We start from the raw sequence: 27,972 nt of genomic DNA, 5'->3' as shown, positions 1-27,972 counted from the left end.
TATACAGGTTTATAAATGCTGATATCGATTTCTAAGGCCTACCTCTTTCATATTCAATGATTTTTATTCATTCCTATAGAAGCCGTACAATATGGGTATGCTATACAATTAGTCAGTAGTGTTTTACATCATATTTTATGATAGTATTTCAACTGTTGATCATTAACTGATTTCAATGTTGTTGTTAACAATATTATAGGATTACAATTTCTTCAAATATCAAGCTGAAACTTGAAGCAATAATTTTTTATCTCTAACATAACAATTTGGCATTTCTTTATGCAATTTTACATGAATTTTATTGCCCAGAATAATTAAAATTTGTAACTAATTTTAGTATTGTATGTCTGGAGGACTATGCCACCACAAGAACAATGAACCATTTTCAATTTCTAGGATTGATATTTGTAATGTTAATGTATACAATTCACTGCAAAATTTAATATTAAGTTTGTAAATTGTCTAGAAAGCTTGCTACCTGAACTTGCTTCGATTGTTTTTAGTTTCCAATTTGCAATTAATCAAGAAGGCTTCCTGCTAAAATAAACATGTCATAACTTTCATATTTAGCAAAAGTTGACAAAAATGAATTGTGCAGCTTGTTGATAAGCATTTTAATAATAAAATCATTCTAAACCTTTCACACCATGCTCTCACCTTGCCCACATTGGGATCTTGGCAATCAAAAAGTGTTAACATTTCATGCTTGCTCATTGTGTAAATCAAAAATTCAATCTAAAATATTATAGTGGTACCAAATCTATGATCTTGTCAACCCATTCAGAAAAGATATGATATCGGAATCATGGCCTAGGGTCGGGGTGCGGAGCCAAGTACGGGCTGGATCCAGGTCCGGTCCAGCCTTGGGTGCGATGTGGATTCATGATGGTGAGAAATTGCCAGGTAGTGGGGAAATCGCATAGTTTCATGAAATCATCAGTCGCCCATTTCTATATTGCTACTCTACCCAGCATCACTGGAAATAATGTTTAGGCTAAGTTGTCATTCCCGGTTCGGAATCGGATTCTGATTGGAGATTCGGGTTCGCAAATTTGTTCATTTTTTTTTCAGGTGCTTTTGGGTTTGCTTTGGGTTCATCCATACAAAATCATATAAAAAAATAAAAAATAAAAATATATACATATATGCAGCAGCAAATATATACAAATGGAATTTGACATCTAAATCTAGATCAAGATTTGAATATAAATCTATGCAAGCATTGCAATCATTTTCTATTGGATTCAACTCTTCATCTTCTTGTGTCAACTCAACTCTAGGAAAGAATATAGGCTATGTAGGTCCACAATTTTATTTGAGTTACTACCTTCTACTCCATTATTTTGTGTAGATTTGGTGAAATCTTTAGAATTGTTCATGTTTTACAACATTTGAAGAAGTATTTGTGTTGTTTGCTCTTGTTGTTTTTCCATTTGTTCCTAGCTATGTGCTATTTACTGTATTTGCATGAAGGCTCTCCAATCCTCATCCCAGTCCAACATCTTCTTACCCCTACCTTCAATTCCAGACCCTAATTATCGTGACTCATCTTCTAGCTTCTTTCCAAGGTCCATGCTTAGCTGCATACACAACACACACTCAAAAGGCTGGCAGGTTTGTTGTCTCTAATAGTAATGTAATAACCCTAGGCTTTCTTTTAATTGCCCTAACCCATTAGAGCTTACATAGCCACACACCCAGTTTGAAAAGAAAATGACATAACGGTGAATAGCTGTTTGTAATGAATTAAACACACATGAAACACAACTATAATAGCTTTAAATTATAAACAGTTCAAAATCTGAATCAAATTTGTTATCCATGCACCTAGTATAGGGTGAGTGATATCACTATTCTTTTCCCTGTGAAAAATACACTCTTTTGAATTTGCAAGACAGAAGAATCGCCCAAATTCTCCTCGGGTTCTGCTGTTGGGGTCAAAATTCTCCCTGGGTCCTGCTGATCGATCCCACAAGGAAAAATACGAACCCTGAGCGAATTTTGGACGAATTTCGAATGAACCAGAACTTTGGGCGAACTGAACCAGGAATGAGCAGTTGCACAGAAGAATCTGGTAACTTAGTATTTAGGTAGACTACAGGCAGACCATAGTTCAATATTATCTGTTTCCCCTATCAAGTAGAGTACTATCTGATTTCCAGGTAGACTATAGTAAAATATTATCCCTCACTAATCTTTAATAATATTCAGCAAAATAGGTTTTTTATTTATTTATTAATTTTAATTTTTTTTAAATTGATATATAATAATATTATAATAATATATATAGTAATATTATAATAAAATTATAATAATGTTTTTATACATCAAAATAATATTATTATAATATGTGTGTGTGTACGTACTACGGATGTACCCATACCTATACCCAAGGAAAAAAAATAATTGTTGTACCCACAAATCCATATCTATACCTGTACCCAAATCAGCAACTTAGCAAAAAAGCTAACCATTTCATGCTGAACAAACTTCGTGCACAACAGTCACAAAGAATATAGATAATACTACCTCTAGAAAATCATAAACCATAGACAAAATTCCCTTTTCCAAAATTTGAGATAGAAGATATCATGGGCGACCAAGACAAAAGAGAATATGGAGAAATCAAAGTTCCTCTATTTCACAAGAAGACAAACAACAAAAGGAAGCCCAACAAGAGGAACAACAGTAGTAGAAGGAGCAACAGAAAAATGTGGAGAAGCTGCAAAAAGAAGAGCAGCAAATAGATGAACTTCCTCAGAACAACCAAGAGCAGCAACAAGAAGAGGAACAACATCAAGAGGATGAAAAGGAAGTCTTTAAAGACAAAAATTCTTCTCTTGAGACTGCATCAAGACAGCTCCTTCTATCGTTAAGTGAGACTAAACAGAAAAGGAAAGGAAACATAAGGAGCTAAAAGAGGACTTTGCTATTTTGGATGAAGCATTCAAAACTCCTATTAGCAAAAAGAAGAAAGGAAGATAGACTCCATTGCAGTTGATGAGCAGGGACATAGGAGAGCACAAATAGCCATCCCGATGGTAGATAAATCTAAAGAGGATATGCAGCCTGGGGAGTATAAAATACAAGAGGTAGTGTTAGGTGTACAGACAAGGGTTGGAGAAAAAGAATCTGCCCAACAAGCAGTGGATAGAATTTTCAAGAGGATGCGAAAGGATGAGACCACAAGCAGGAACTAAAGGTTCAAATTGACCAACTAAAAACCTATATCAATCATTTAGTTTCCCCTTTTGATACAACAACACCCTCCATGAATCTATGAGTTGCTCTAACTAAAGATATTAGGTTACAAGATAAAGATTTTTTTTTTGGCGGCATCTATCATATGGAGAGATTATCTATAATGTCCCCTTTTCTAGGTGACATGAGATGAGCAGGGGTTGACCTACCATTCGAGTTCCCGTAGGTCAATGACATGGTTAGGGGATTCATTTTGAGGGTCATGGAGCTTTGCAAGGGCTCTGTGAGCCATTTTGGACCTTCAGACGACAATTCCTATTTTTTAAAGAGAACTGGCAGTTGACTGAATGACCACCTGGGGGACCAAGGAGTAGAGCAGGATCCTTTTGAGCAGTTACAGGTGTTTGGAGAGAGGTTCATACTTTTTAGGGCGATTCCCTACTTTTTAGGAGGTTGTGGCAATTTCCATATTTAAGGTTCCATGGGACCATACCATGGTTTCAGTTTCAGGAAGATTGGGTGTGTTTCCTAGTTTCTAGGAGCATCCCTAGATTTTAGGGATGGGACTGCTAGTTGGCCCATCTTGTCCGGCATCAGTCACAGACAGGTGACAAAGTCAGATTCACGTTTGGTTGGTTATTTTGGACTATTATTGGATTTATGAAAATATTTTAATATATTTAAATATTTCCTAAGTTAGCGATTAAATAAATTAAAATAAGGCTATGTATATAGCCATTTCGGAGTAATAAGGGGTTTTTGGCTTCATCCGGTTTGATATGCCTATGTGTTATAGCTCGTTGGAAAGGTCTTGAACTTTGCTACATGATTCTCACCTCCCAGAGTCTTTTTAGATGCTTGAAGCTATTTATTCACAATAAAGTGGTATTTTTCTATAGTTTGACGCCATAATTGGGAAAGAGTCACTTTAATTATAAAGCGCAAGCTTTATTATTCTTTAGGGTTCGACTTGCAAAGGGAAAGGAGTTATAAGGAAATGAAAACCTAATTGATAGCATCTTTGATCATTTTGAAACTTGCGAATTTGGGAATTGCTCTGGAAGAGTGATTTTGGTCTAGGACGCAAACCCCAGGTCCGAGCTTGCTAGGACGTAGCCCTCAACAGGAGTTGACAGTGGATTTATCCAGGATTGCACAGAGATTGTCAGAGGTAGAAGACACATCTTCTTGTCCTGAAGATTCAGCGTGCATATTGGGGGTTTCAACAGGGCGGCTAGTCTATTTCAGCTGGCACGTGATTTGCAACAGCTTCCACGCCTCCGTTGCAACCACGCCTTGTTTGTATGTTGGCTTGAAGGGTTGTATTCAGCTTATTTGGTATCCCTTGTTCGTTGCCAGTAATATTCCTCCATCTGGCATCAATCCAGATTGAGAAAAGCTCCAAATAAATGTATGGATTCTTGCTGAATACAAAACTAGGTTATTTGCCTAGTATGATTTGCAGTATTTTCAGATTGCTTAAGTGTTCTTAAATATGAACATTGTTTACTGTTTTATTTCACAGTTGTTGCTATTTATCAATTACTTTACTTATAACATCAAAACCCAAAAAGAAACAATCCCTTTCTACAACTTTTGTCTATTCGATAAGATCACTAGAAAATTAAAAAAAATATAGTATGTTTAATTAAGAATTTACAGCAGCAACAGCAAAAGGATCCATTTGGGATCTTTCATTATCTCAAAGTTTTAGGTGAGGATGTAATAAGGAAAGCTATTAAAGTTTACCATTCTATTAATGATGATTTGAGTTCATTACAGCAATTGTTGTCGACAAAGAATGGTACTACATGCATCAATGCAGGCATATTAATGTGGGAAGATTGTATCCCAGATTTGAATAAAATATAGGCTACCAATGAAGAAGAATTACTTCAGGCTACCATGATAGATAAGGAATATAAAGGTATGCCTAAGGTATGGTTGAAAGCAGTTAAAATGGCTATTTCAACCTTGAATAAATCTAGGGATAAAATAATGCATAATCTCAAAGCTACATATAAGGTTTTGTTAACTATTGAAAAATTCATTGGAGCACTCTCATGCTCATTTTGGGAGACCACATTGAAGGTACATGTGCTGGCAGCAATAATCAAAGATATTAAAGGTGCTTTACACTAGCAATGCACCAAAGAGACCAGCAACAATATGGTGTTGATCAAAGCAGAGTTGGGAAGGATGCAATCAGAACTTGTAGGGTGTAAAGAATTAAAGGAAAAAGTGGAGAAGTTGAATTATTCACAAGCAATCAAGATAAAATACACTAAGACTCTAGATTTAGAGCACTTAAATAAGATGGTAAATTGTTTTGCAGAGGCTTTTCCTAATGATGTAGCCAAATTGTGAACAGTAAAAACGTGTGTTTTCGAAGCATCAAAAAGATGCAGTTCGACTCAAAGTTCTCATGTTTTGCCTTGCTATTCACGTATTCCACACCAAGTACGAGTTCAAGTTGAAGTTCCAAGCCATTTCCTTCCTTTCCCACATGATCTATTATGGAGAAGAATCAACTGCAGTTCTACATGGACCACACATGCTTCCACTACACCAACAGGCAGTCTGGCCTCTATTTTAGGGCCATGTTTCTTTGTTTTTGCTCTAGAAAATAAAACACCTACTCTTGCACGAGCTAAAGCCTGCATTTAGCTTTTGTTAGGGTTTAGTTAGCCATTAGTTTGATTTCCAATTATTTTTAGTTAGAAATTTTGGGCACCCAATTACAAGCGCCCAAAACCCTAGCCACGGGATTGCATTTTTTGTTGTAAACTATATAAACTGACGTGTGTGTCAGAATTAAGGGTTGTGAATTCATTTACTAGCATTTTGAGCAAGTGTTATACATTATTCAATGTGATATACTGCTGAAGACTATGGAGTTTTGAGAATTTAATAAAAAATCAGACATTTCGTTTGCTGTAAATGAATTTTTCAATCACTTGGTATTGATTGTTGTGGATTTTCTTTATCACATTAGTTAGATCTCCATTTTGATGCTCGCTCATATGATTTCATCTTAGTCTTGTGCATGGATATGGCATTCTAATTTGATGAAATCTGAAAATCTTTGAATTTCATGTTTTTCTTGGATGATTGCATCAATATTTGTATTAATTGTGAGATTTCTAGTTATTGCAATGTTGGTTGAATAGATCTAATTTGACGTTCCAGTATGCTGAAGTGAATTTATGGTTATCATTGTCCGTTACGTCAAATTTTGCTATCATTAATAGAATAGGATTACTGCCAATTGGAGTGAGTTGATTTCAACAGAGTATACTAAGAATTCTTGGGCATCAAGAATCATAGAAGGCACTATCCATGATGACAAGTACACAGTGATCAATGAGCTGATCATTTATAAGGAAAGGATTTAGTTGGTGCCTACTTCATAGCTTAAGGTGAAGATATTGAGGACTTTTCATGATGCACCTATGGCTGGTCACTTGGGATTCTTCAGGACATACAAGCGAATCTAGGAGAGATTTACATGGAAAGGACTCAAGGATGAAGTCCTCAAGTTCAGAGAGTGCCCCACTTGCCATCAGAATAAAAATGAGCACACTTATCCAATTGGTCTACTTCAGCCCGTACCCATTCCTAATAAAAAATGGGAATGTATCTCTATGGACTTCATTACTGAGCTACCTAATGTACAGGGCAAAGATTGCATATATGTTGTGGTTGACTGGTTGACCAAATTTGCACATTTCTTTGCTATTTTTGCAACATATATTTAGCACCACAGGGAGTTGATCTACTCTTTAGGGAGATTTTCAGATTACATGGAATGCCTAGGAGCACAAGTTACCACCCATAGACACATAGACAGACAAAGATAGTACACAAACGGGTATCTCAAAAATTATGTTTTAGGATTGTAGAGAACATCGATAAAATGTGTGCACCTTGGGGAGTATTGCAACAGTTCTACCTATCACATGTCTATCAAGATGTCACCATTCATGGCATTGTATGGATGTGAGGCACCCAACTTCATTGACTTCCTCTTTTGGGACAGTAAAGTGCCTAAGGCAATAGATTATTGCAAAAAAGTCAAGATATCATGAGATCTTTAAAAGAGAACTTACAGCAAGCACAGAATCAGCATCAAATAGAGCACAATTTTCAGGTGGGTGACATGGTAATTTGAGGCGCCAATCATATATATAGTCTACTCTCAAGAAGAGTGGAGTGGAGAAGATTAAGCCCAAGTTCTACAGTCCCTTGAGGGTCTCCAAAAGGGTTGGAGACGTTCCTATGAGCTTGAGTTACCAGCCAGTGGAAGAGTGCATAATGTGTGCCATGTGTACAAACTCAAGAAGGCACTCGGACACTATGTGGTTCCCTCATCAGAGTTCCAACTGCTGTGAGTGTGATGTAGGGTACCTGCAACTGCAACACAAACACTCAATAGATCATTACAAGCATTGTTAGCAAACTGAAATCAAATGAAAGATGAACCATGGCAAAGCGACCTATCGCCTCCTAAGAGATGCGAGCGTGGATTTTCTCTCAAATCTAGATGAGCAATCCCAATGACTTGACTACACCAAGACGGAGGATTTAAAATGATATGATGTGCAAGCTAGATGAATGCATGATTAAGCTAGATTGATCCAAGAAGCTAATTATGCTAAATGATAGATGCAATTAAGCTAGATGAGAGATTGATTATGCTATATGATTAAGAAATTATGCTAGAAGATGATCAAATTAAGCTAGATCTAAGATGCAATAAATGATAACAATGCTAAACTAGAATGCTAGAAACGATATGCCTATAATAACAATGCTTGAGATGGGATCCATTGTGCTCCAAAATGGGGGATATTTATAGGATTTCCAAGGCCAGGGGTGAGGTGGCGGGAATCAACGGTCAAGATTGAGTTTGAAGATATCAAGGGTCAAATTGGAGGAGGTTGGAGAAGAGGTTGGAGGGAGGGACACTTGTCATCTCTGTGGTGACAAGTGTCAAGGAATCTTGCTCACAAGAGGGCAAGTGTCCAAGGGAAGAGACATGTGGCAAAGGTGCCATGTGTCTCAAGGGGGGAATATCCAGCCCATAAGAGGTTAGGATAAGGAGGTTAGGATGTGCAAGATAGGATAGGGTTAGTTAAACCTAGGATTAGGTGGAATGGGTTAGGTTAGGGGGTGGTTAGGTTAGGTGGTTAGAAGTTAGGAGGCATGTGGGGAATTTGAATTTAAAAATTCAAATAATAGGAAAAGGCTAATTAACTTTCAACTCAAAAATTGATTTGTTTTAATTAATTAGGGGATTAGAAGAAATGAATTTAATGGGGGGGGGGATTAATTAATTTAGATTAATTAATCAAAGGGAGGATTAATTAATTTAGATTAATTAATCAAAGGGACTATTGAAATGAACTTATTAAATAAATCCTTAGATTTATTAATAAGCAAGTGAATGGGGAATTTAATCAAATTGCTAATGAATTCAATTAAATTGGGAAGGGGGATTAATCAAATAATTGGTTATTTAATTAATTATCTTCAGACCATTTTTTAGGTGTATACACCAACCATTGGATGAGGAGAAGTTAATTCTAATTCCAAAGGCCAACATAGATTACAAAGAACATACTCTTCGAAAACTAATCATTAAGGAATACTTGGTCAAATGGAAGAACTTGTTGGTAGAGGATGTAACATAAGAGAATGAGCAGATTTTGCAACATCCAAAGTTGGAATTGCTTGAGGGCAAGCAATTTTGGGAAGTGTTGTGACCAAGTCACACATCACCCCATTACAAATGGGGACCCCTACTTTTTTGCTTTCTAGGTTAGTTTTTTACTCTTTTAGCTATCAGCCTTGCATGTGGAAGAAGTGTAGTATCTCAGGTGGCTAAGATGTGATCAAGACAAGTCTCTTTCTTTAGGATGAAGTCAAGCACAACACTTCCTTTGCCCTCCAAGCTGCTGACCTGCCTCTCCCAGCATTACCAGTGGGTGGTCAAACTCGATCGCTTCCCATCCATCTCTCCTTTTTCATTCCACCTCACCTTCTCCCATTCTCCATCCATCCTACAATTCATACTTGCCTCTCCTTCCTTCATATCACCTCTTCCATTTCCCTTTCCTACCCTTCTCTACCTTTACTTATCATTTCCATCTCACCTATCTCCACCATCTCTTCACCTCTCACTTCCCTCAACCTCCTACCCACCTACCTATCCTCTATTTACCCTACCTTCATCTCACCCCACTTCATATCTATCTTCCACTTCATAATACCTCTCACAACTACCACTCACTACATCCTAACCTCATCCTATTTTCCTTACCCCCTTTGTTTCCCTAACTACCTTCTTTTCTATCCTATACTAACCCACCCCCCTAACATCCTTCATAATCCTCCTTACTACCCTTTCACAACCCCTATTCTATCCTATCTCACACCTCTCACCTACCACATTACCCTCCTTATTCCCCTATCCTACCCCGCTATACTTCCTCACTGTCATTTAAACCCCAACCCCATATTAATCTACCCCCTATCCTCACTAACCTTTTCCCTACACCCAACCATTTCCTATCTCCTTATAACACCCATCACCCGACACGAACTCCCTTGCATCCCCGGCTCCCTTTCCTTATTCCTAACCCACTGCAGCTCCTAACTTTCCACTCCTTACTGCCTTCCTTACTTCTTTATTCCCTATCTTAACCCCTTATGGCTCCCACCGTAGCACGTATCCTTCCCATCAACCTCATTACCTTTAATTCCTTTCTACCATGCCACATATTATTGGGCCCCCACCACAAAATTCAAACATGGAGATTTTAAAAAATGCCTTTTAAAAGTATTATAATTTCCTTCGATTACCTTCACAAAGTGGCATTGCTGGCCCCACCCAAACTCTAATATGGAGAAGTTAAAGTTCTTTTTTTAAAAACTTTTTAAAACATAGCATGCTGGCCCACACCAACTTTAAATTTGGCAATTTGAAAGTGTTTTTAGGCAGTACGTGGCATTGCTGGACCCCACCAGCTTTAGAATAGGGAGCAAAAATGGTTTTTAAGGCATTAATAATGCCACTTCAGCATAGAGTAAGGGTCATTTTAATTCAAAAATTTAAAAAAAAAAAATTAAAAAAATCAAAAAACTGAAAAACCAAAAATTTGGTTAAGGCATGGGAAAAGTTGAGGCATTCTAGCTAAGAACCTTGTCCTTTGAACGGACCCCTCCTCCTTTAAGCGGACATCTCATCCCTTGAACATGACCCCTGTCCTTGCTTCAATTAGTCCGTCCAAGACAAAGCGTTTAAGTCTAGTAGGCCTTGTCCTTTGAACACAGGCCTCATCCTCCAAACAATCAAACTACTCAAGGTAAGGCATTCTAAGTGGAGATGCTATCCGTACAAGGCTAAGAACATTAAGTGGTTCCAATACCAACACGTCATCCTTTGACCATGAGGCCCGTCCTTTGACTTTGGTGCCTATATTGATCGACCTTCAAGTCCAAGTTCGAGTTGATAAATGATTGAGGCGAATGCGTGACAAGAGCACGTACGATGCAAATGCTTGAGCAATTGATCCCAAGACTTGTGAGTTTCCACGATGCAATTCTAGAATGCATTCAATTATCAATTTAAAATCCAAGGAAGATTTACAGTAGAAAGAACAAAATTCAGAGGCAAATGTGAAGCATTTAATTAATGGTTTGAGATCAACGTTAAAGTTGCAAATCGATAATTGCTATATATTTAATAAGGAACGCTTATGAGATAATTGCAAGACGATCAAATTGGGCAATGTGAACAAAACTCGATGCATCTTGTTGATGATCAGATAAGAAACATTTAATGATTGAGGCGAATGGAAAATATGAGCATCTGATCGGTTGAATTCAAGACCACCATATGGAAATTGGACATTAATAAAGGTGGCGATGCAACTATGATTGGATCTCATTTAATCCATGATGCTTGGCAATTCGAATTTAATAGAATTTTTAAGAACATTACAACTTGATCGAATGACATTAAATAATGTCATTTAAACTTGGTGAATGGATATTAAATGAAAAGTTGTCGAATTGTTTGATATCACATTTTCAAGATCATTCAATGAAAATCACCCAGATTGTGATGAGTTACCAATTGTTATTAATCTCAAATTGATCACTCGGTTTGATCAATTTGCAAGTCGATTTTCTCTTATCTGCCCATGATTGAATTGCACATAGCCAATGTACACAATAGCGATTGGAATTTTGATCAGATTTTAATCATCATGGGGCAGCGATTATGATCTTTTATATCAGTGAATTCACCTTTGGAGATCAGCTATTAGAATCTGATTAAGTTGGAGCGATCTCATCTCAGACAATAGCATCAGCAACTTCAATCTTGGACACCCAGCAATTTCATTTCTAGCATGTTGCGACTTTACTGTGGGCATTTAATATCACCGAATTACAATCTGTGATTCATGTTCGAACTCTTGACAAGGCACAGCGATTACATTCAGAAACAGCGACTTCACCAAAGGGGCGATTGACCATCATAGCCGATCACCTTGGATCAAGTAATTTGCATCCCTATTGCTCCCACAGTGATCAGATTTTGACCAGACTGTCAACTACATTCAGCGATACATGTTCAAGAAGGCTTCGTGTTCACAAGTCGCACAGTAAATTCAACCTTGAAAGGCCACAATTCTGAGTTTTGATCAGAAATTTATATTTCAACAGCAATTAGAGGACAGTGAGCTTGTCATCATGCAGAGAGGTTGATCTCTAAGGTGGCGATCTAAGGTTCAGATCTGAGATTCAATTGTCTCAGTGATTATTAGAATTCAATCAGAGTAATCCTCTTTAGACTGACTGTTTTGACAGTGACATACAAGGGTCAAAGTCATCTCATACACTCGACTGATCAGAAAATCTCAGAGTTATTGTGTTCATACTGAAGGTTTGAATATGATCAGCGAATCAGTCATTCTCTATGAGATTACATACTCATCTGAGACAAGTTTCTTGTTTTGTGAAGGGTCTAACCCTATATTATGACTGATTTGGTTATTCGTTTAGAGGCTTTCATTGCCTTTCCGTTGTTGAATTGGGGTGTTTTGTTTGATTAACAACAGAGTTATCATTAAGGGGTTTAGTTTAAGTAATCAATTGCTTATGTGCAGTATCAAATGACTAACTTAGCCAATCCTTACAGGTAAAGGATGGCTGGAGCAAGGGGAGTACTCATCAAGAAGGACATTGCACTTCAAGTCTCTACAAGGCAGCTGTTAGGATTGTCAAGTCACAAGCATTCTAGACAAGAACATGGCATCCTAGCCAAGAACAAGGCATCCTAGCCAAGAACAAAGCATTCAAAGCAATAACGGGATCCATCCAGGGCAATGACAAGCTCTGATGCAAGCAATCAACTTGAGCAAAATCATCATTACATCGAGCTTGATAATGTTGAATATCAAGAGATATGCCTTGTTCATTCACAACTTCTCATGAGTTAAAAGATCAAGCAAGCTGAGTTGGTTCCTACTCATCACTTAACCAATCAAAAGATCCCACGTCAGCATGTCCAAATCCAATGAACCTAATTCATCCATCAAAAAAGATAACTACCACATGGGCACAAAGTTCGATGTACCTACCCTCGTCATTTATTGGTTAAATTTTCATAGAAGGACATGTGTCCCATCAAATGTAATTGTATCATTGGTCAAGCATTAAATGCTTCACAATAGGTTTCTATTTTTCGATCTTGGACATTGATTGTGAGTCAATCTGAGCCACTAAATTGTAATGAGAGCACTATATAAGGCCTCACTTCTTCATTTGTAAACAAATAGAAAATAGTCAATAGATAGTAATTCAAGAGAGTAGAAAATAATTAGAGTAGAGTTGGAAGAGAAGGCAAAGATTGTTGCCAAAACATTGTTGCAAGAAACATGTAAACTTCATTGAAGATATGGTGAATCTATGTGTTGATTCAACAATTTGCATGGTCTCCACTTCTCAATTTGATTTCATGTTGTTAGATGAATGGAAGATTTTGTGTATGATCAATGGTGAAATTCGTATATCCATACTACTAACACCTTGCCGATGGTAAAGTGCCTTGCATAGTCAACCGGAATCATTCAACTAAAGCTTAACTTCAATTATCATTCCTTCATTGATATGCATCAACTTGATGGTGTCTATGCTTGTGGTGATGATTTGAAAATCATAAAGCTATCCTTAGAAGATTGCACTAGCCTTGTGGAGATGTTCATAGCATGTCAAAGCAAGACTTAGTTAGAGTTTCATCAAAAATCGTCCATTGCTCTTACATTCCTAGAGTTAGATTAGCTTCCTAAACCCTATCCTTTTTTCCTTTTTTTTATCAAGTGAAATCCCATGTTCCAACATCACTCGAGCATTCAAGTATTCAGTGTAAGGCCACCTTGTGATCCCAGCAAAATCACATCATACACCATTAAAGTTATTCAACAAGTCAAGACCTGACATAAAAGAACCTTGAAGTCATCTCAAGTGACCCTTATGCGAATCTTCAGCATTTGAGAATCTTTACTCAAGAGAGGATAGAGTATTCAATACTTTATTCTATGTTCAATAGTGCATCAAAACACCATCAACAAGATGGGCGGATTGTAATGTGCCCTTCCTAAGAACTTCAGTTAGGTTGACTATTAGCCTATTCAACAGGTTAACCTTGTCTAATAAGGTGGGTTAGGGAACTCATGATGACAGTCTGATCCAACAGTGATTGGTGTATCCAATTCTCATAAGCATTTTTGCTTATGTTTCCTTAGGCTCAAGCATTTGAGATGTGTGTAATGTTATTTTTTGAAGTGCATTTAGGTGGTTTTCCCATACTTCTAATTTTAGTAAGTCAATTTTAGGCACTATCTAAGCCAATTGTCAGTATTGCTATTTTTAGAATGGTCAGTGGATACAATTAATGATAATATCTCGACATTTGATATAGTCCAGTACTTTTAAATTGAATAATGATAAGTTAATAAATTATAAAGTTAAATTAAAGATTTAACTTTATCGTTAATTTTAATTTATATTTAATAAAAGACTATAGGCGCGACCAGATTAGTAAAGTGCAAATTTTTTAAAAACTGAGCCTTTAAGAATGAGACACCACTTTGGAGATATTAGGGGATTTAAAAATTAAATTAAAAGAAAAAAATTAAAAGGGGCATAGCTTTTAGAGAGATATAAAAGCAAGATTTATGAGCTCATTTCACATGCTTGGTTTGATATTTTAGAAATCTTCTTTGTCGGTTGAACTTATTCATCTTGTGGCTTTGTGAGCACAAAAACCCTTGCATGGAACATCTTCCACGTTGGTGAGAAATCAAATCTAGAGGATCACTTGATGGTTCATACAAGAATCACAGTTGGACTTCATTGTTGATTTAAATCTACAATTTTCACAAAGTATCTTTAGTGCAGACTTGAAAGAAGGTGATTGGAAGGGATTTGAAAAGTTTCTTGTTGTTTGTTCACTCCATTCGCTGGTCATACCTTTCTATTTGTTGGTCATACCTTCTTAAGGCTAGTCGTACATTCTTGTTGATGGGTGTGAGAGTTCCAGAGCTGGGCGTTTGGGATTTTGGAGTGTGTATTTGGTGTTTTGTGGCATTTCAAACCTTGTTTGATCAGCCTTCCTCAAGCCAGCCCATATGGCGGTATTTGTGGTTTGCACCTAGGGTTTTTAGATTCCAATTTGCTGGTTATTCTTGTTGTAGTTCATTATTCAATTTTATCAACAAATGGGTAGGTCAAATAAATGTTTGTAATGAGATTGAGACTTTGGGTATCTCTAGTGTTGCTATTGTTCTGTACATTCAGATTATAGCTGATTGAGAGGATTTAAAATATTGCATTTCCTTTGTTCATTTTCTGCTTTAAATTTGTATATCTTGCAATACTCTTCTGCACTTCTATCTCCTTCTATCAAACACAGTCAAACAGAGAAAAAAAAACAAAAAAAACAAGGGTGTATGTTAGAGTGTGATGACTTTTATGTGATTGGCTTGGGAGATACTAATATGGTTTTGGGTGTAGAATGGTTGCACTCTGTAGAGGAGTACTTGCAAAGCTACCAAAATATGGAGCTTAAGTTCACAACAGAGGGACAAAAGGTTGTCCTTAGAGGGATCTCAAATGGAACTCCATGGGTGGTAATGGCAAAGAGGATGGAGAGAAATTTTCGTAGAAACCAAGTGGCATGGGCATCTGATTGTTTGATTCTTCCCACGCAATCTCCATCAAGAAAGAAAGGTATCTATCATGTTAATATTCAAAGAATTCTAAATAAGAATCGTGTAGGTTTCAGCATCATGCCTCTGAGGCTACCGCCAGATAGAGGGTTTCAACATGGTGTAGAATTAGAAGAAGGCACTAAACTTATTATCACTACACCATACCGCCATCCAAGAGGGTATAAAAAATAGATAGAGAAGGCTATCAAAGAACTACTTGACATGGTATTCATAAGACTTAGCTTCAACCTCATTACAACTTCAATAGATCTTGTGAAGAAAGGCAACACTATGAGGATGTGCATTGACTATAGAGCATTGAACAAGAAGACCGCTAAGAATAGATATCCTATTCCAAGGATAGATGAGCTTATAGATGAATTGCATGGACCTATCTCCGAGATTGATCTGAGATCAAGATACCATCAAATCCACGAGGGTCAAAGATTTGAGAAGACAACCTTCCAATGCCATTATGGACATTTTGAGTTTTTGTTCATGCCTTTCAGACTCATTAATGCCCTAGCTACATTCCAATCATGCATGAATCAGGGATTCAGTAAGCAACTTAGAAAAATTTCTAGTCTTATTTGATGACATATTGATCTACAGTAAGTCTTGGAAGGAACAGCTAGACACAGTTCTGGGCATTTTGGAGTAGCCATCCTTCTATGCTAAGTTGTCCAAATGTAAGTTTGGACTGTCTAAAATTTTGTACCTAAGTCATGTCATAAGTGCCAATGGTGTTTAGATAGATCAACAAAAGATTCAAGCGATCATTCCTTGGCCCTCACCTACCAATCTAACTCAGCTGAAAAGTTACTTGGATTAAGTTGTTAATATACGAGGTTTGTGAAGGGTTTCTCTCAATCAGCTGCACCCTTGACTGATTTGACAAAGAAGGCAGCCTTTGGATGGTTTGAAGATGCTCAAAAACTTTTTACAAGTTGAAGGAGGTAATGAGTTCATATCATGTACTTGTCATCCCTGATTTTTCATTGCCCTTTGTTGTTAAATGTGATGCTTTTGGAGAAGGCATTGGAGCAGTCCTAAGTCAAAGAAGGCATCCGATAGCTTTTGAGAACAGAAAATTGAGTAGTTTAGAGAAACGATACTCCATTTACGATAACAGGATGTTGGCCATCATGCATGCACTAGAGAAGTTCCAAGAATATTTAGTTTGTGGAAAATTCATAGTGTAGAGTCGTAGACTGATCATAATAGTTTGAAGCTCTTCTTGAATCAAAAAAATCTGAATGATCAACAACAAAAATTGGTAAGCAAGCTGAAAGCTTATGATTTCCAAATACACTTTACTATATCCTTATTTTAATAAGTAGCTCAGTAAAACCATCTATAATTTTTTTATCTTTAATTACATCTGATTACCCAATATCCTGTAATGGTTGTAAGGTAAAAGACATCATCCTCTCCACTCGTTTTTCTTCCCTCTACCAACAGACAAGAACTATAAAGATAGATATTAGTCAGAAATTGAAAGTTGAAAAGGTGAACCTAGGAAAGCAAGAGAAGCTAGGAAAGAAGTGACTGAGTGAAGCTTTCTTTCATTCTTTTGAGCTTCAGACAATCCATTTTAGAGTTAAAACTTAACATGTGCATTATTTTTTATATGCACAACCCAACATATATCTTATAGTTAAATGACAAGGCTAGGGATACAGTATCATGATTACCTGAGATATTTCTCCAAGCTCCTTCAAAGAATCCACAGCAGATGATGAAGTGGTACCAACCTGAAAGAATAGAAGACAAAACTTCTAAATATATAGAACACTAGAAAGATACCTAAGCTGATATCCTAGATACTTTAAAAAAATAAAAAAATATAAAAAGCATGCATTTGAAAGAAGTCATTATTCAAATAAAACAATCATAGATATTTAGAACACCACAAAAGAAGTAAATGAATAAACAGTAAACAGATAACCATTCCATAGTTCATTACTAGTTGCAGTGAATAAACAAATGGTGAGGTCAAAAGAAATACTGCACTGCTAAAAATTTAAAGAAAGGCCACATTGTCACCATGATAAACATGTGGGCCTATGGATCAACTGAAAGCAAATATACGTTTCAACTTTTGAGATTTCATCTGATATCAATGATTTAAAAATCATTAATGATGACAGTCAATGGATAATGTAAACCATCTTGTCACTTAAATCTCCACTTGCGTGTATTTTCCCTAAAACTAACTTTAGGAAATGGATTTTGTATATGAGAATCCCTTAAACTAACTTAGGAATTAGATTGAGCCCATGATAATTTTATTCACAATTGAAGTTGTCATCAAGATAGACACTGAGAATTCAAGATGTTTCAACTGAACTCCTTCTGGATGACTTTCCCCTTCCCAATGCAAAAAGTTCTAATAATTAAAGTTCAATCACAATTGGAAATAAAGAAAATCCTATAAGAAAAATATTTCGCAGTCAGTAGAAAACAAATCATATGCCAACCTTTACAAATGCTAAAAAATTTTGTATTTATTCAACATAAATCAATTCAAAACAAAGTTTCTAAATTTCACTTTTAACCCATGTTGAACAATTTCTCCAATAACATTTATGATATGATCTTTATTTGTTTTTTTATGAAATGACTTACTCAAACATTGCGAGTTTGAATCATATTTTATTGTATATTAAGGTTGACAAACATATAAGACAATGTATCTAGAGAGAGAGAGTGTGAATGATTCCGTTCATCATCTTTAATATAAACTTTATAATATTTATGGTCAACCAACTTGTAATGAAGTAACTTTCAACAAAATGAATTTTTCGATAAATTTTATTACACTAACAAAGGAAAAGGGTATTACAAAACACCCAGTTTATCTGAAAACAAAAACATAAGCAGGACACTTTCAACCACCAAGGATTTACAATGCTTCCATCCAAATTTACGTGTTTGGGTTTGGATATGGGAGTTTTGTACATGAATACAACCAAAAACAGATTGGAGTTGGGTTTGTTTTAGATTCATCAAACAAAAAACATATAAAAAATCACAAATATTTTAATATTAACATATTTGCACCTGAAAAACACAAATTAAGTTTAAAATACCACATAGCATGTAGATTACCCAAAAAGATTATTTAAACCTTTCATTCTAGTACTATTATTCATATGAATCAAATACCAATATTACCACAAGGTAAAAAAACTTCAAAAAAAAATCTATACCCCTCAACACGTGTAATTAATTAGTGTTTGTGCATTTTCCCTTTCATCAGTATACTCTCACACTTGGCATGCAAAACCATCACTAAATACCCAAAATCACCCATTTTTCATTTATTTTTTTCTTAAAATAAAGGAATGTGGAAGTTACTAATTCGAACTCTCTCTTTCAAGATGATCTTTATACATATGACATGGTGTCCAAAATTTATATGGAAAAGAAATAGCATCTCATGTACAACAAAGAAGGAAGGGGAAATAGGGTTTAGACAACAGTAAATAGCTCTAACTTCCAACTCTGCCTGCATGGTCGCCCCTCTTCTTATCGTAGATAATGAAGGATCTGTTGTGACATTTTCACAACATCACCCCATTGCTAATGGGGACACCTACTTTTTCATTTCCTAGCTTAGTGTTTTATAGTTAGTCATCTTCAAGCTTGGCAATAATATTAATAATTTAATACAATATTAATATATTCTGCAATATGTGTGACAGCTTAATAATGCCTTTCTATCACTAACTGTTCATATGACGATTAAGTAAATTATATGATGGAGTCTGTAATATCTTTCAATCTCACAATTCAATTATGGAGGGAGAATACAATGAAGCAAGAGAAGTGGGTCCAGCAGGTTTGCCAACCCCGAGTGTGGGCCAAGAGCACGGCCATGTTGATGAGGTCCTTGGTGCTCTTGGGCTTGTTGGAGAGGAATAGACTCGAGGTGCCTTGGATGATTCTCCTTGAGCTCCATAGAACTAGTGTAGGGAGAGAAAGGGTTGTTGGATCCTTCATATAACTATACAATATATAAGAATGCTGAAAATATAGTTTATCAAGGCATAATGGAAATGTTGACTAATCTGTTGTGCAAGGTCCAAACCAAGCTTAGTTGACAATAGTGTCCCTCTATTATAATCACTATGCACTAAAATTGTGATTCAAGGTCAAAATATAAGAGGGTCCCATTAGGGAACATTGCAATTGGTTTCAGAGATTTGATCCTGCCATCGTGCAGGGTAAAGATGAATCAATAAATCAATCTAGTCAATGAGAAGGAATCTCACAATACATGTATTCATGTGTATGCTCTGTGTTTGCATATATCCAAGTGTATGCCTTTTGTTTTCATGTGTATGCTCCATGTCTAATAAATTTTCTAGCATGTTTATTCCATGCGTATTTCCAAAGCCATTTCATATTGCAATCATTTTGAACACTCCATGATCATTGCTTGAGGACAATTAATCTTGAGTGGGGCAGATTGTAATGTGCCCACTTTGAAATAGAAATTAATAATAATAATATTTAAATACAAAAGAATAAAAATAAAATTAAAATATAAAATAATAAAATTAAGTTAATGAATGGTCAAAACACATGGAAGGAAAAGTTGTGACTCCCTCAAAAATGGGATATAAAAGGGAGAAGAGAACCTCATTTGAGAAGGGGATAATTGTGGAATCAGAAGTGCAGATCTGATTTAAATAAGAAGTGCAGATCTGATTTAAATAAGAAGTGCAGATCTGACTGTAAAAGGTTGTGTCCCTTTCAAAGGGCAGATATAATGAAGGGTTGCACTCTTTCAAAGGGTGCTAATGGTGGAAAGAGCATGCCTCTTGCTAAAGAGAAGGGCATACATAATGAAGAGGTGTGACCTCTCCCTCACATTGAGATATATGAAGGAAAGGAATCAAAAAGATCCAGTATGAGAATTCAAGCTACATTTGAGATGTGTTAGATCTCTTTAATGTTCAAAAAATCCAAAATAGTGAAAAGTTGGAACATCCAAAAAAAAATCTAAAAATCTAAAAAAGATTTCTCAATGGATGGGCAACATTCTCATGATTCGTGTGGCCAAGAAGATCAACAACTTGATACTCTTCAGCTTTGGTGGACTTTGAATGCACAACTACACCCATGCAATTTGTCTAAATTTGCATTGCCAGCGTAGTATAGAATCCACAAGACTACCCAGCACAAAGAGTTGCATTGTTCAAAGTTTTTTTCAAGAGTTGACTTAGCACTACAAGGAAAAATCTCCTTTTGGAATATCCCCAAGCTAGAGGAGTTCGTGGAACTTGACAATTTCAATGCTCTACAATGCAATGATGAATTCACAAGTTTAGAGGGTTGATTGAGAATCACTTAAGTCTCGATGAGGAATTATGTCTAGAGAGTATATTGCTACATTGGTGGTGTAGGATTCATAATGCACCCCATTCAAAGTTTACTTGCTCATTGTGTCAAGAGGCTGTCAACCAAGTCAGATATTAGTTTGGATTATCGGGATCATCTGACAAGTGCATCAAGAACAAAATTTGAGTGCATATCTTGTTGCTGAGTATAGGAGAACAAAAGAAGAGCATTTTGCAACTTCAGCCCAAGGTGAAAAAGATGAGTCACAAAAAGATAGCACAAATGAGCCTTGTGATTTATGCATCGCAGTTGAGGGCAACCTTGCACCTAAGGAAAAATGCATTGAAGTGGAAGATCTTCAAGCAAACAAAGCAGTGGTAGATGATGATCAATGTATGGAAACATCAAAGTATGAAGTGTTACAAGCCGTGGATACTTGTGAAGGGAGTCCAAAATCAAGAATGGATAACTTGTCAGAAGGCATAAAAAAATTCAAGGAGTCACGATTCATTTTCACTTGATGCTTCATCAATTAGAGAAGAAGAAAATGATTCCAATATACTTCAAGAGGAAGCAATTCTTGATGAAGATTAAAATAAAGATTTACCACCTATTCAAGAGGAAGAAATCTTTGGTGAACATTCATCCATACAAGAAGAATAAGACTCAAATGAAAAATTGCATAATGTCCTAAAGGGAGAATTTTCAAGCACCCATGAAGATGATTAAATGAACATTGTAATGGAACCAGAAAATGAAGAGCAATTCGAAGGGGTGCTACTACCAAAGATTGTATTTGAAGAACAACTAGAGAAGATATTTGAAGATCAATCCATCAAAGAGACCCTAGTTTTCGAAGACATGCTTATAGAGTTACACAAGGATGCATGGTTTATGCAGAATGATGGGCCAATTGTCACCATGGAGGCGAAGAATGTGGAACAATTCGAAGGGGCGCTCAGTCCATTGCCTAATAAGTCTCAAGAGGAGAGAGTAAATGCAAGGATGGAAGGCTAGGGAGGATGAACATACAAGGGAACATGTGGAATCTATCACATGGAAGAGTTCAAGTTTCACATTCAAGACATGAAGATGAAGGATTCAACAATTAAGAGGGAAGATCAACACTTTCAAGACAAGAGTCACTTTCCAATGATGAGATCAAGGAGAGACATCATCGTAATTTCAAAGATGCTACATGGAGAAGGCTACACAAGGATTATTCATACTTCATCAAGAGGATCAGGACAACATGGCTCTACATGAATATTATCATAACCTTGAAGATTCAACCACATGGAGATGATGATCAAAGAGAGAACTTCACAATGATAGCAAGATCAAGGAACATCTCAACAAGATTGAAGAAAGCAACATTAACATATTCAAGAAAATGTCAAGGCTTGCAATCAGCGTGGAGGAAGAAAGTCATTAAAACATATAGGGTTGTATATCAAAGACATCAAAATCAGAGGTTGCTTGGTGTGATGAAGAACACTTCAACATTCATCAACATTGCAAGTAAAGAATGAGGACTCATCATCACAAAATCAAGATCAACACCACCAAGGATGTCGATGAAGAACCAAACAGAAGAAAGAAACAATGCAAATGAAAGATCAAGAACTAAGATTGCAAATGGAAGAAGTTATGAAAATCTTGAATTTCCTTCAGAAATCCAAGAATCGAAGTCAATACAGAAAAGGATTTTTCAACTACTACATATCAAGGATGTGTTCCACATTTCAAGATCAAACATCATCAAGGATAGAGCAAGGTGAATTCCCAAACATGAAGATGAAGTGCATCACTAAGAGGAGGATTTTTGAATGTCAACAAGAGAAGTGTGATCAACGAAAATGATAAGTGTGATCACCAAAGATGATGCAATTTGAGAATATGATTCATCACATCACATCAGGGCTTGGAAATGTGAGTATCAAGAGATAGTCCACAAGACACGAACACTTCTTTGTGATGAACTACAAGATGAGCATGTTGAGTTGGTGCCTAGTCACATTCAACCAATCAAGAGATTCCAAATCAAGGCATCTAGGTTCAATGTACCTAACTCATCCTATGAGGCAGACAACTACACGAGACATGTGGCACTACATCAAATATTGTTCCATGTACTTAACCTATTTTCTCATTTGTTCACATTCATAGAAGAACATGTGTCCAATACATTGTAATTTTCTCATTGGTCAGAGGGAGTTAGTTATAACTAACCCTAATTAGGGTTTCATCATGTAATCTCGGCCATTGATTCATAATCAATCTTGGCCCTTGAATTGTAATTGGAATGCCCATATAAAGCATTGCCTTCTCATTTGTAAAGGTTAATAGTTGATAGTTGATAGTTAGTAATTATTAGTAGAGTAGGAAGAGGAAGCCAAAGATCGTTGCCAAGACTATGGTGGAATTAATACATGATTTTCATTGAAGCATGGTGAATCTTTGTGTTGTTTCAACATTTTGCTTGGTTTCTTGTTACTTCTCAAATTTAGTTGAACTTGAAATTCATTGATTATAATGGAGAAATGTGATGATAGTTGATGGAATTTCAGTTCATACCATTTGGATTCTTTAATTGCAAATTGCAATGTATGCTTAGTCTGAACTTGATTTAGCACAAGTTCAATTGGGAATGTTCATTTAGATTGCGCTAGTCTTGGGTATTTGATGAATGCTTACAATATGAAAATCCTTGCTTATCCTTTGGAGATTGCATCAGTTTTGTGTAGTTGTTTCCTCATGGCAAAGCAAGGCTTGATTATGGAATCCATCTATCAAAGCATCCTCCTTTATCATCATTGTCCTTAGGATTAGATTAGATTTCTTAAACCTTTATTCCTTTTGTCTTTTATTTCCCAAACCTAAGTTAGATTTCATGTTCCAGCTGTGTTCATAAGCGTAAGTCCCTTTGTGATTACCAGCATTATCACATCATACATTGAGTCATCCAGAATTTAAAGTTGATTGTTCGCATTGTAAACTTTGGAGTTGTCTCATTTGATGATATTCTTTATAATATGAGGTTTCTTTGTTCAAGAGAGGATAGAATACTTGGTATTTTATTTTGTGTTTGAAGTGTCTTATAAAACACATCAACGGGATGAAACCTAACATATTCCTATTTATTTAAGCACACCCTCACAAATCTTCAATCTCCCAAATATATTTTCTTCCCAAAGAAAAAATATGCAAGTGGCATGCAATAAATATAATTTAAAACCCAAAAAATTCAAAAAAGTTGTTTTATCTTTGTGATTTCACATCAATTCACTAAGATCATATAGATTCCATCTAGTTTCGCCCTAGATGAACCCACAACCCAAATGAAGGAAAAATCCCTACCCAAATCGACCAAAAGTCTTGTCTTATTCAATGGTGACCTCTAATCATTTAATATATCATCCAAAATCTTGATACTCTTATCAAAATTGAGGCTCTTGTTCAACTTGGAGGATGACATATCTAGTTCCTTTCTCAATGAAACAATCTCAGACTCTATTATTTTACAATATTCTTCCTTTAATTCCAATTGGTTTCTCATATCTTATTCAATCCTTTTCCCTTCCTCACTTTGAAATTTTAGATCAATGATCACCTTTTTGGACTTTTCAAGGTTACGTACTAACTCCACATTAGATTCATTGTCCTCTTGAAGTTGTAGCTCTAGTTTCTTATTTCTTTTCTTAATTTTCTCGATCTCTTTGTAGGCATAATGGAGTTCTTCCTCAAGATCAACTTCCCCTTCATCTTCTTTGTACACTTCCTTCAATTTTTTCTCTTCTACGTCCATCTCTTCTTTTCTTTCACACATAAAGTCGTCTCCTCTTTCAAGGATGTCATCTTTTGTTACTGTTGCCATGTGTGTTTCATCTATCATCCCATCACTTTTGCTTGCTTCTTTGGCATCACTTGCATTTGGTTTTGCTTGTTGATCAATAGTCTACTTGGTATTTCCTTTTCCTTAGTTCCTTTTCTTCTTTCCATGTGTGCTCCCCAAGATCAACCTTCAAGCGGTTAAACCATTTTCAAAGGAACCAACTCTGATACCAGTTGAAAAGCACACAATTATACTAAGAGGGGGAGGAGGGGGATGAATCAATATAATACGATTCTTTACTTTTTCAAACTTAAATCTATAAGCATATCAATTGCACAATATCAACAACATAAGATGCAAAAATTAAACAACACAAGTAGAACACATGATTTACGTGGAAACCCTTATGCTAGAAAACCATGGAAAAATATTGCTTATATTAAACTTCTCTTACAAATTTTGTAGGCACCAAGCCACACAAGACACAAATACCCTCTTGATGATTCGTAGGCACCAACCCATTGCAGACGCCAATCCCCTCCACTAAGCACCAACTTAGCAAGAGACACCAATCTCTTTTGATAGGAGGAACCAAATCTAATATGAGGTACCAACCTCAATCACAACAAAGTCTTTGTCTTCCTCAAAAACTTCTCTAGCCAATCTACTCAAATCTTCCTTGAAATCCGATATAAATAAGTTTAAAAGGTCTGCTATTATTTTTCCTTTAATCACTTTCAGAATCTGCTATAAATCCTTCAAATGTCTGCTCATAAGATCTTCATACATCTTCCCACAAGGTTATCATAAATCTGCCAATAGAGTCTTCACAAAGTTTTCATAAATCTGCTCTATTCTCCTCCTTAAATCTGCTCAAATATTCTCTCCAATATGCTTAATAACTCTTCTCCTGGGTCTGCTCCAAACTTGCTACAAATCACATCCAAAAATCTTCTATTAGGATGTTCTTAAGTCTGCTCCAAATCTGCTCTAAATATGAAAGATATTTCATTAAATTGCTTGATGTCTTTACTTCAACTTCATCATTTATTTATACCCCAATCATGCTTTTTGACCCAAGAGGTCGGCCTCAAATGAAAATAATAATTTGAAGTTAATTTCACCAAGGAGGTCGCCCAACTTTTGCACATATATATTTTTTTCTTAAATCTCCAACTATTTATTTTATCAATGAGGTCGGCCGGCTTTTGTATATTAATAAATTTATTTTATTATTTATACATAGGTTGGCCAGCCCTTTAAATTCAAGTATTTATCTTTGAAAGTCAACAAATATTTTCTAATTAAACATCCATTCACATTAATAATAAATCATCCTGACAATAATTCCCCTTTGACATCAATGACAACAACATTTCCAACCCTAAAATTAATTTGTCAAGTCATCAATTCTTATGTTATTACGAGAGATAAAATCATGGAATAAATGATTCTGTGAATCGCCATTTGTCTGAGTATTTATTTTAAGATCAACAAGCTAAATAAACATTAATCTCAATAATCATTAATTTTGATTACCTTTTAGAATTACTCATTAGTCTTAAGAAATATTAATTAGAAACTAATCCAAATAAATTATATCTTTCTAAATGACAACAAACCTAGTCAAATCCAACAAAAACTTATAATTCAGTTATTCATTATTTGAAATAAACAATAAAACCCGAATGCAATAATTCACAAGTCCTCATTATAAGATCCTTGGGACTATATTCCTAATCCTAGTCTTAGCCAAAACAAGAGTCGATAGGGTATTACAAATGATCAAATAAATAAGGGGTAAGGGAACACCTTGTCTAATGGATCTTTGTAATGGGAATGATTTAGATAGATGACCATTTATACATACTTATGCTTAGGCACCCTTCAATAGAATACTAACATATCTGGTAGAGGGTTCTCTGCCCAAAGATTTCAACACAAGCAGAAAGATGGGCCATTTAATATGGTCATAGGCATTTTCAAAGTCAAAAAGAGTAATACAAAAGTTGAGTACTTGGCAGCCACTCACACATGCAATTAAAGTTCAATGGTTACAAAGATTGTGTTCAAATGTTAATTTTACATAGAAAGCTATGAATATATATTATAGTACTCAAAGTACAATTTACTTGGTAGAAAATCCAATTTATAATTCCCGAACAAAGCATATTGATGTGCACTATTATTTTAATAGGGATATGATTGAAGAAAAAAGGTATTGTAAAGTAGATGATAACTTGGAGAACATTGTTGACTTCTTAACAAAGTTTGCGAGAACTACTAAGTAATTTTGTTGTAGGAAATCAATGACCCTTGCTTCCCTTAATGGTTCGTTGTAATATGTTGTCGTCTTTTGCCTTGATCTTTTTTTTTGTTTTTTTATTGTGTTTGCAATGGTTTTATAGAACAAGAAAGGGTGCATATAATAGGAAAGTTTGCAGCAATTGAACAACACAAAAAATTGACACTATACAGAAAACATTAAGGCTGAAATATTCCAGATTTTTTTTTAACTTCAAGTACAATATTTATCAAAAGTATGAACAACCCAGTTCGTTAAATAGCTTTACAAATGTTATTTCAAACATGCCCATAAAATGCAGCAATGAAATTGGCTGAACTGGTGTTAAAAACAGCAAACTGCCACTTTTAGTTTCGACGCCACTCCTCAATAGCTTCTCCAAAAGCCACGAACTAAATGGGAATGATAGTGCAGGCCCTTAACACCTCAAAACAGCAACGAAATCCTTCTCAAACCCAAGTTGCCTCCTTCCTCAAAACTCACACCACTCTCTAGGCTGTACGACCAACAATAAAAATGTTACAGCCCCCTCAAGTGCTCACTCAAAATTGCAAACAATGCAGAACCCTTCCTCAATCTCCTTTATGAATATATTTTGAAATTGTAATCCCGAAAAACTAAAGAAGAAATCTGAATCAAATCTCCATTAATTTACAATTAGCTCAATTGTGTTTCCTGAATGAGAACACCATGAAATCCACCAGATTATGTCTTTCAACAGCATGGAAGATGTTGCCTATAATGGATTTCATCCTCACAAAGCCTAGGAAGAACGAAGTCCTCCAAAGCAAGAACAATATCAAATATCAAATCCAACATATGCCAAATCAACTCCCAAACATCTCTTTATAGCCTCCAAAGAGGTTCGGTACTTTCCTCCTTTTGCCTTTTAAAATATTTAAGTAGAATCACTTATCCCTCCAAAGTGGCATCATTGTCTCGAAAAGGGGCCCTTGATTAAATTTTAACACTGAACTTCAATATTGGTACCCATATAGTCA

General features: G+C 35.8%; 1 protein-coding gene across 5 annotated transcripts in view; it reads right to left on the bottom strand.

Moving 5' to 3' along the window:
• Positions 1-27,972, bottom strand: part of LOC131078302 (tyrosine decarboxylase 2) — a 345,647-nt gene that overhangs the window by 144,503 nt on the left and 173,172 nt on the right. For all 5 annotated transcript variants that reach the window (XR_009113764.2, XM_058015968.2, XM_058015969.1 and 2 more), the window contains exon 7: positions 17,177-17,236. Coding sequence is in view for 4 of the 5 variants with exons in the window: in XM_058015968.2 (XP_057871951.1) it covers positions 17,177-17,236 (60 nt within the window). In the remaining variant the exon portion in view is untranslated. The remainder of the gene's footprint in view (positions 1-17,176; positions 17,237-27,972) is intronic.

The sequence above is a fragment of the Cryptomeria japonica genome, chromosome 5, assembly GCF_030272615.1.
Source record: "Cryptomeria japonica chromosome 5, Sugi_1.0, whole genome shotgun sequence".
Taxonomy (NCBI): Eukaryota; Viridiplantae; Streptophyta; class Pinopsida; order Cupressales; family Cupressaceae; genus Cryptomeria; species Cryptomeria japonica.
The sequence above is the reverse complement of the archived record's forward strand: the minus strand, read 5'-3'. Positions and strand labels throughout refer to the sequence as shown.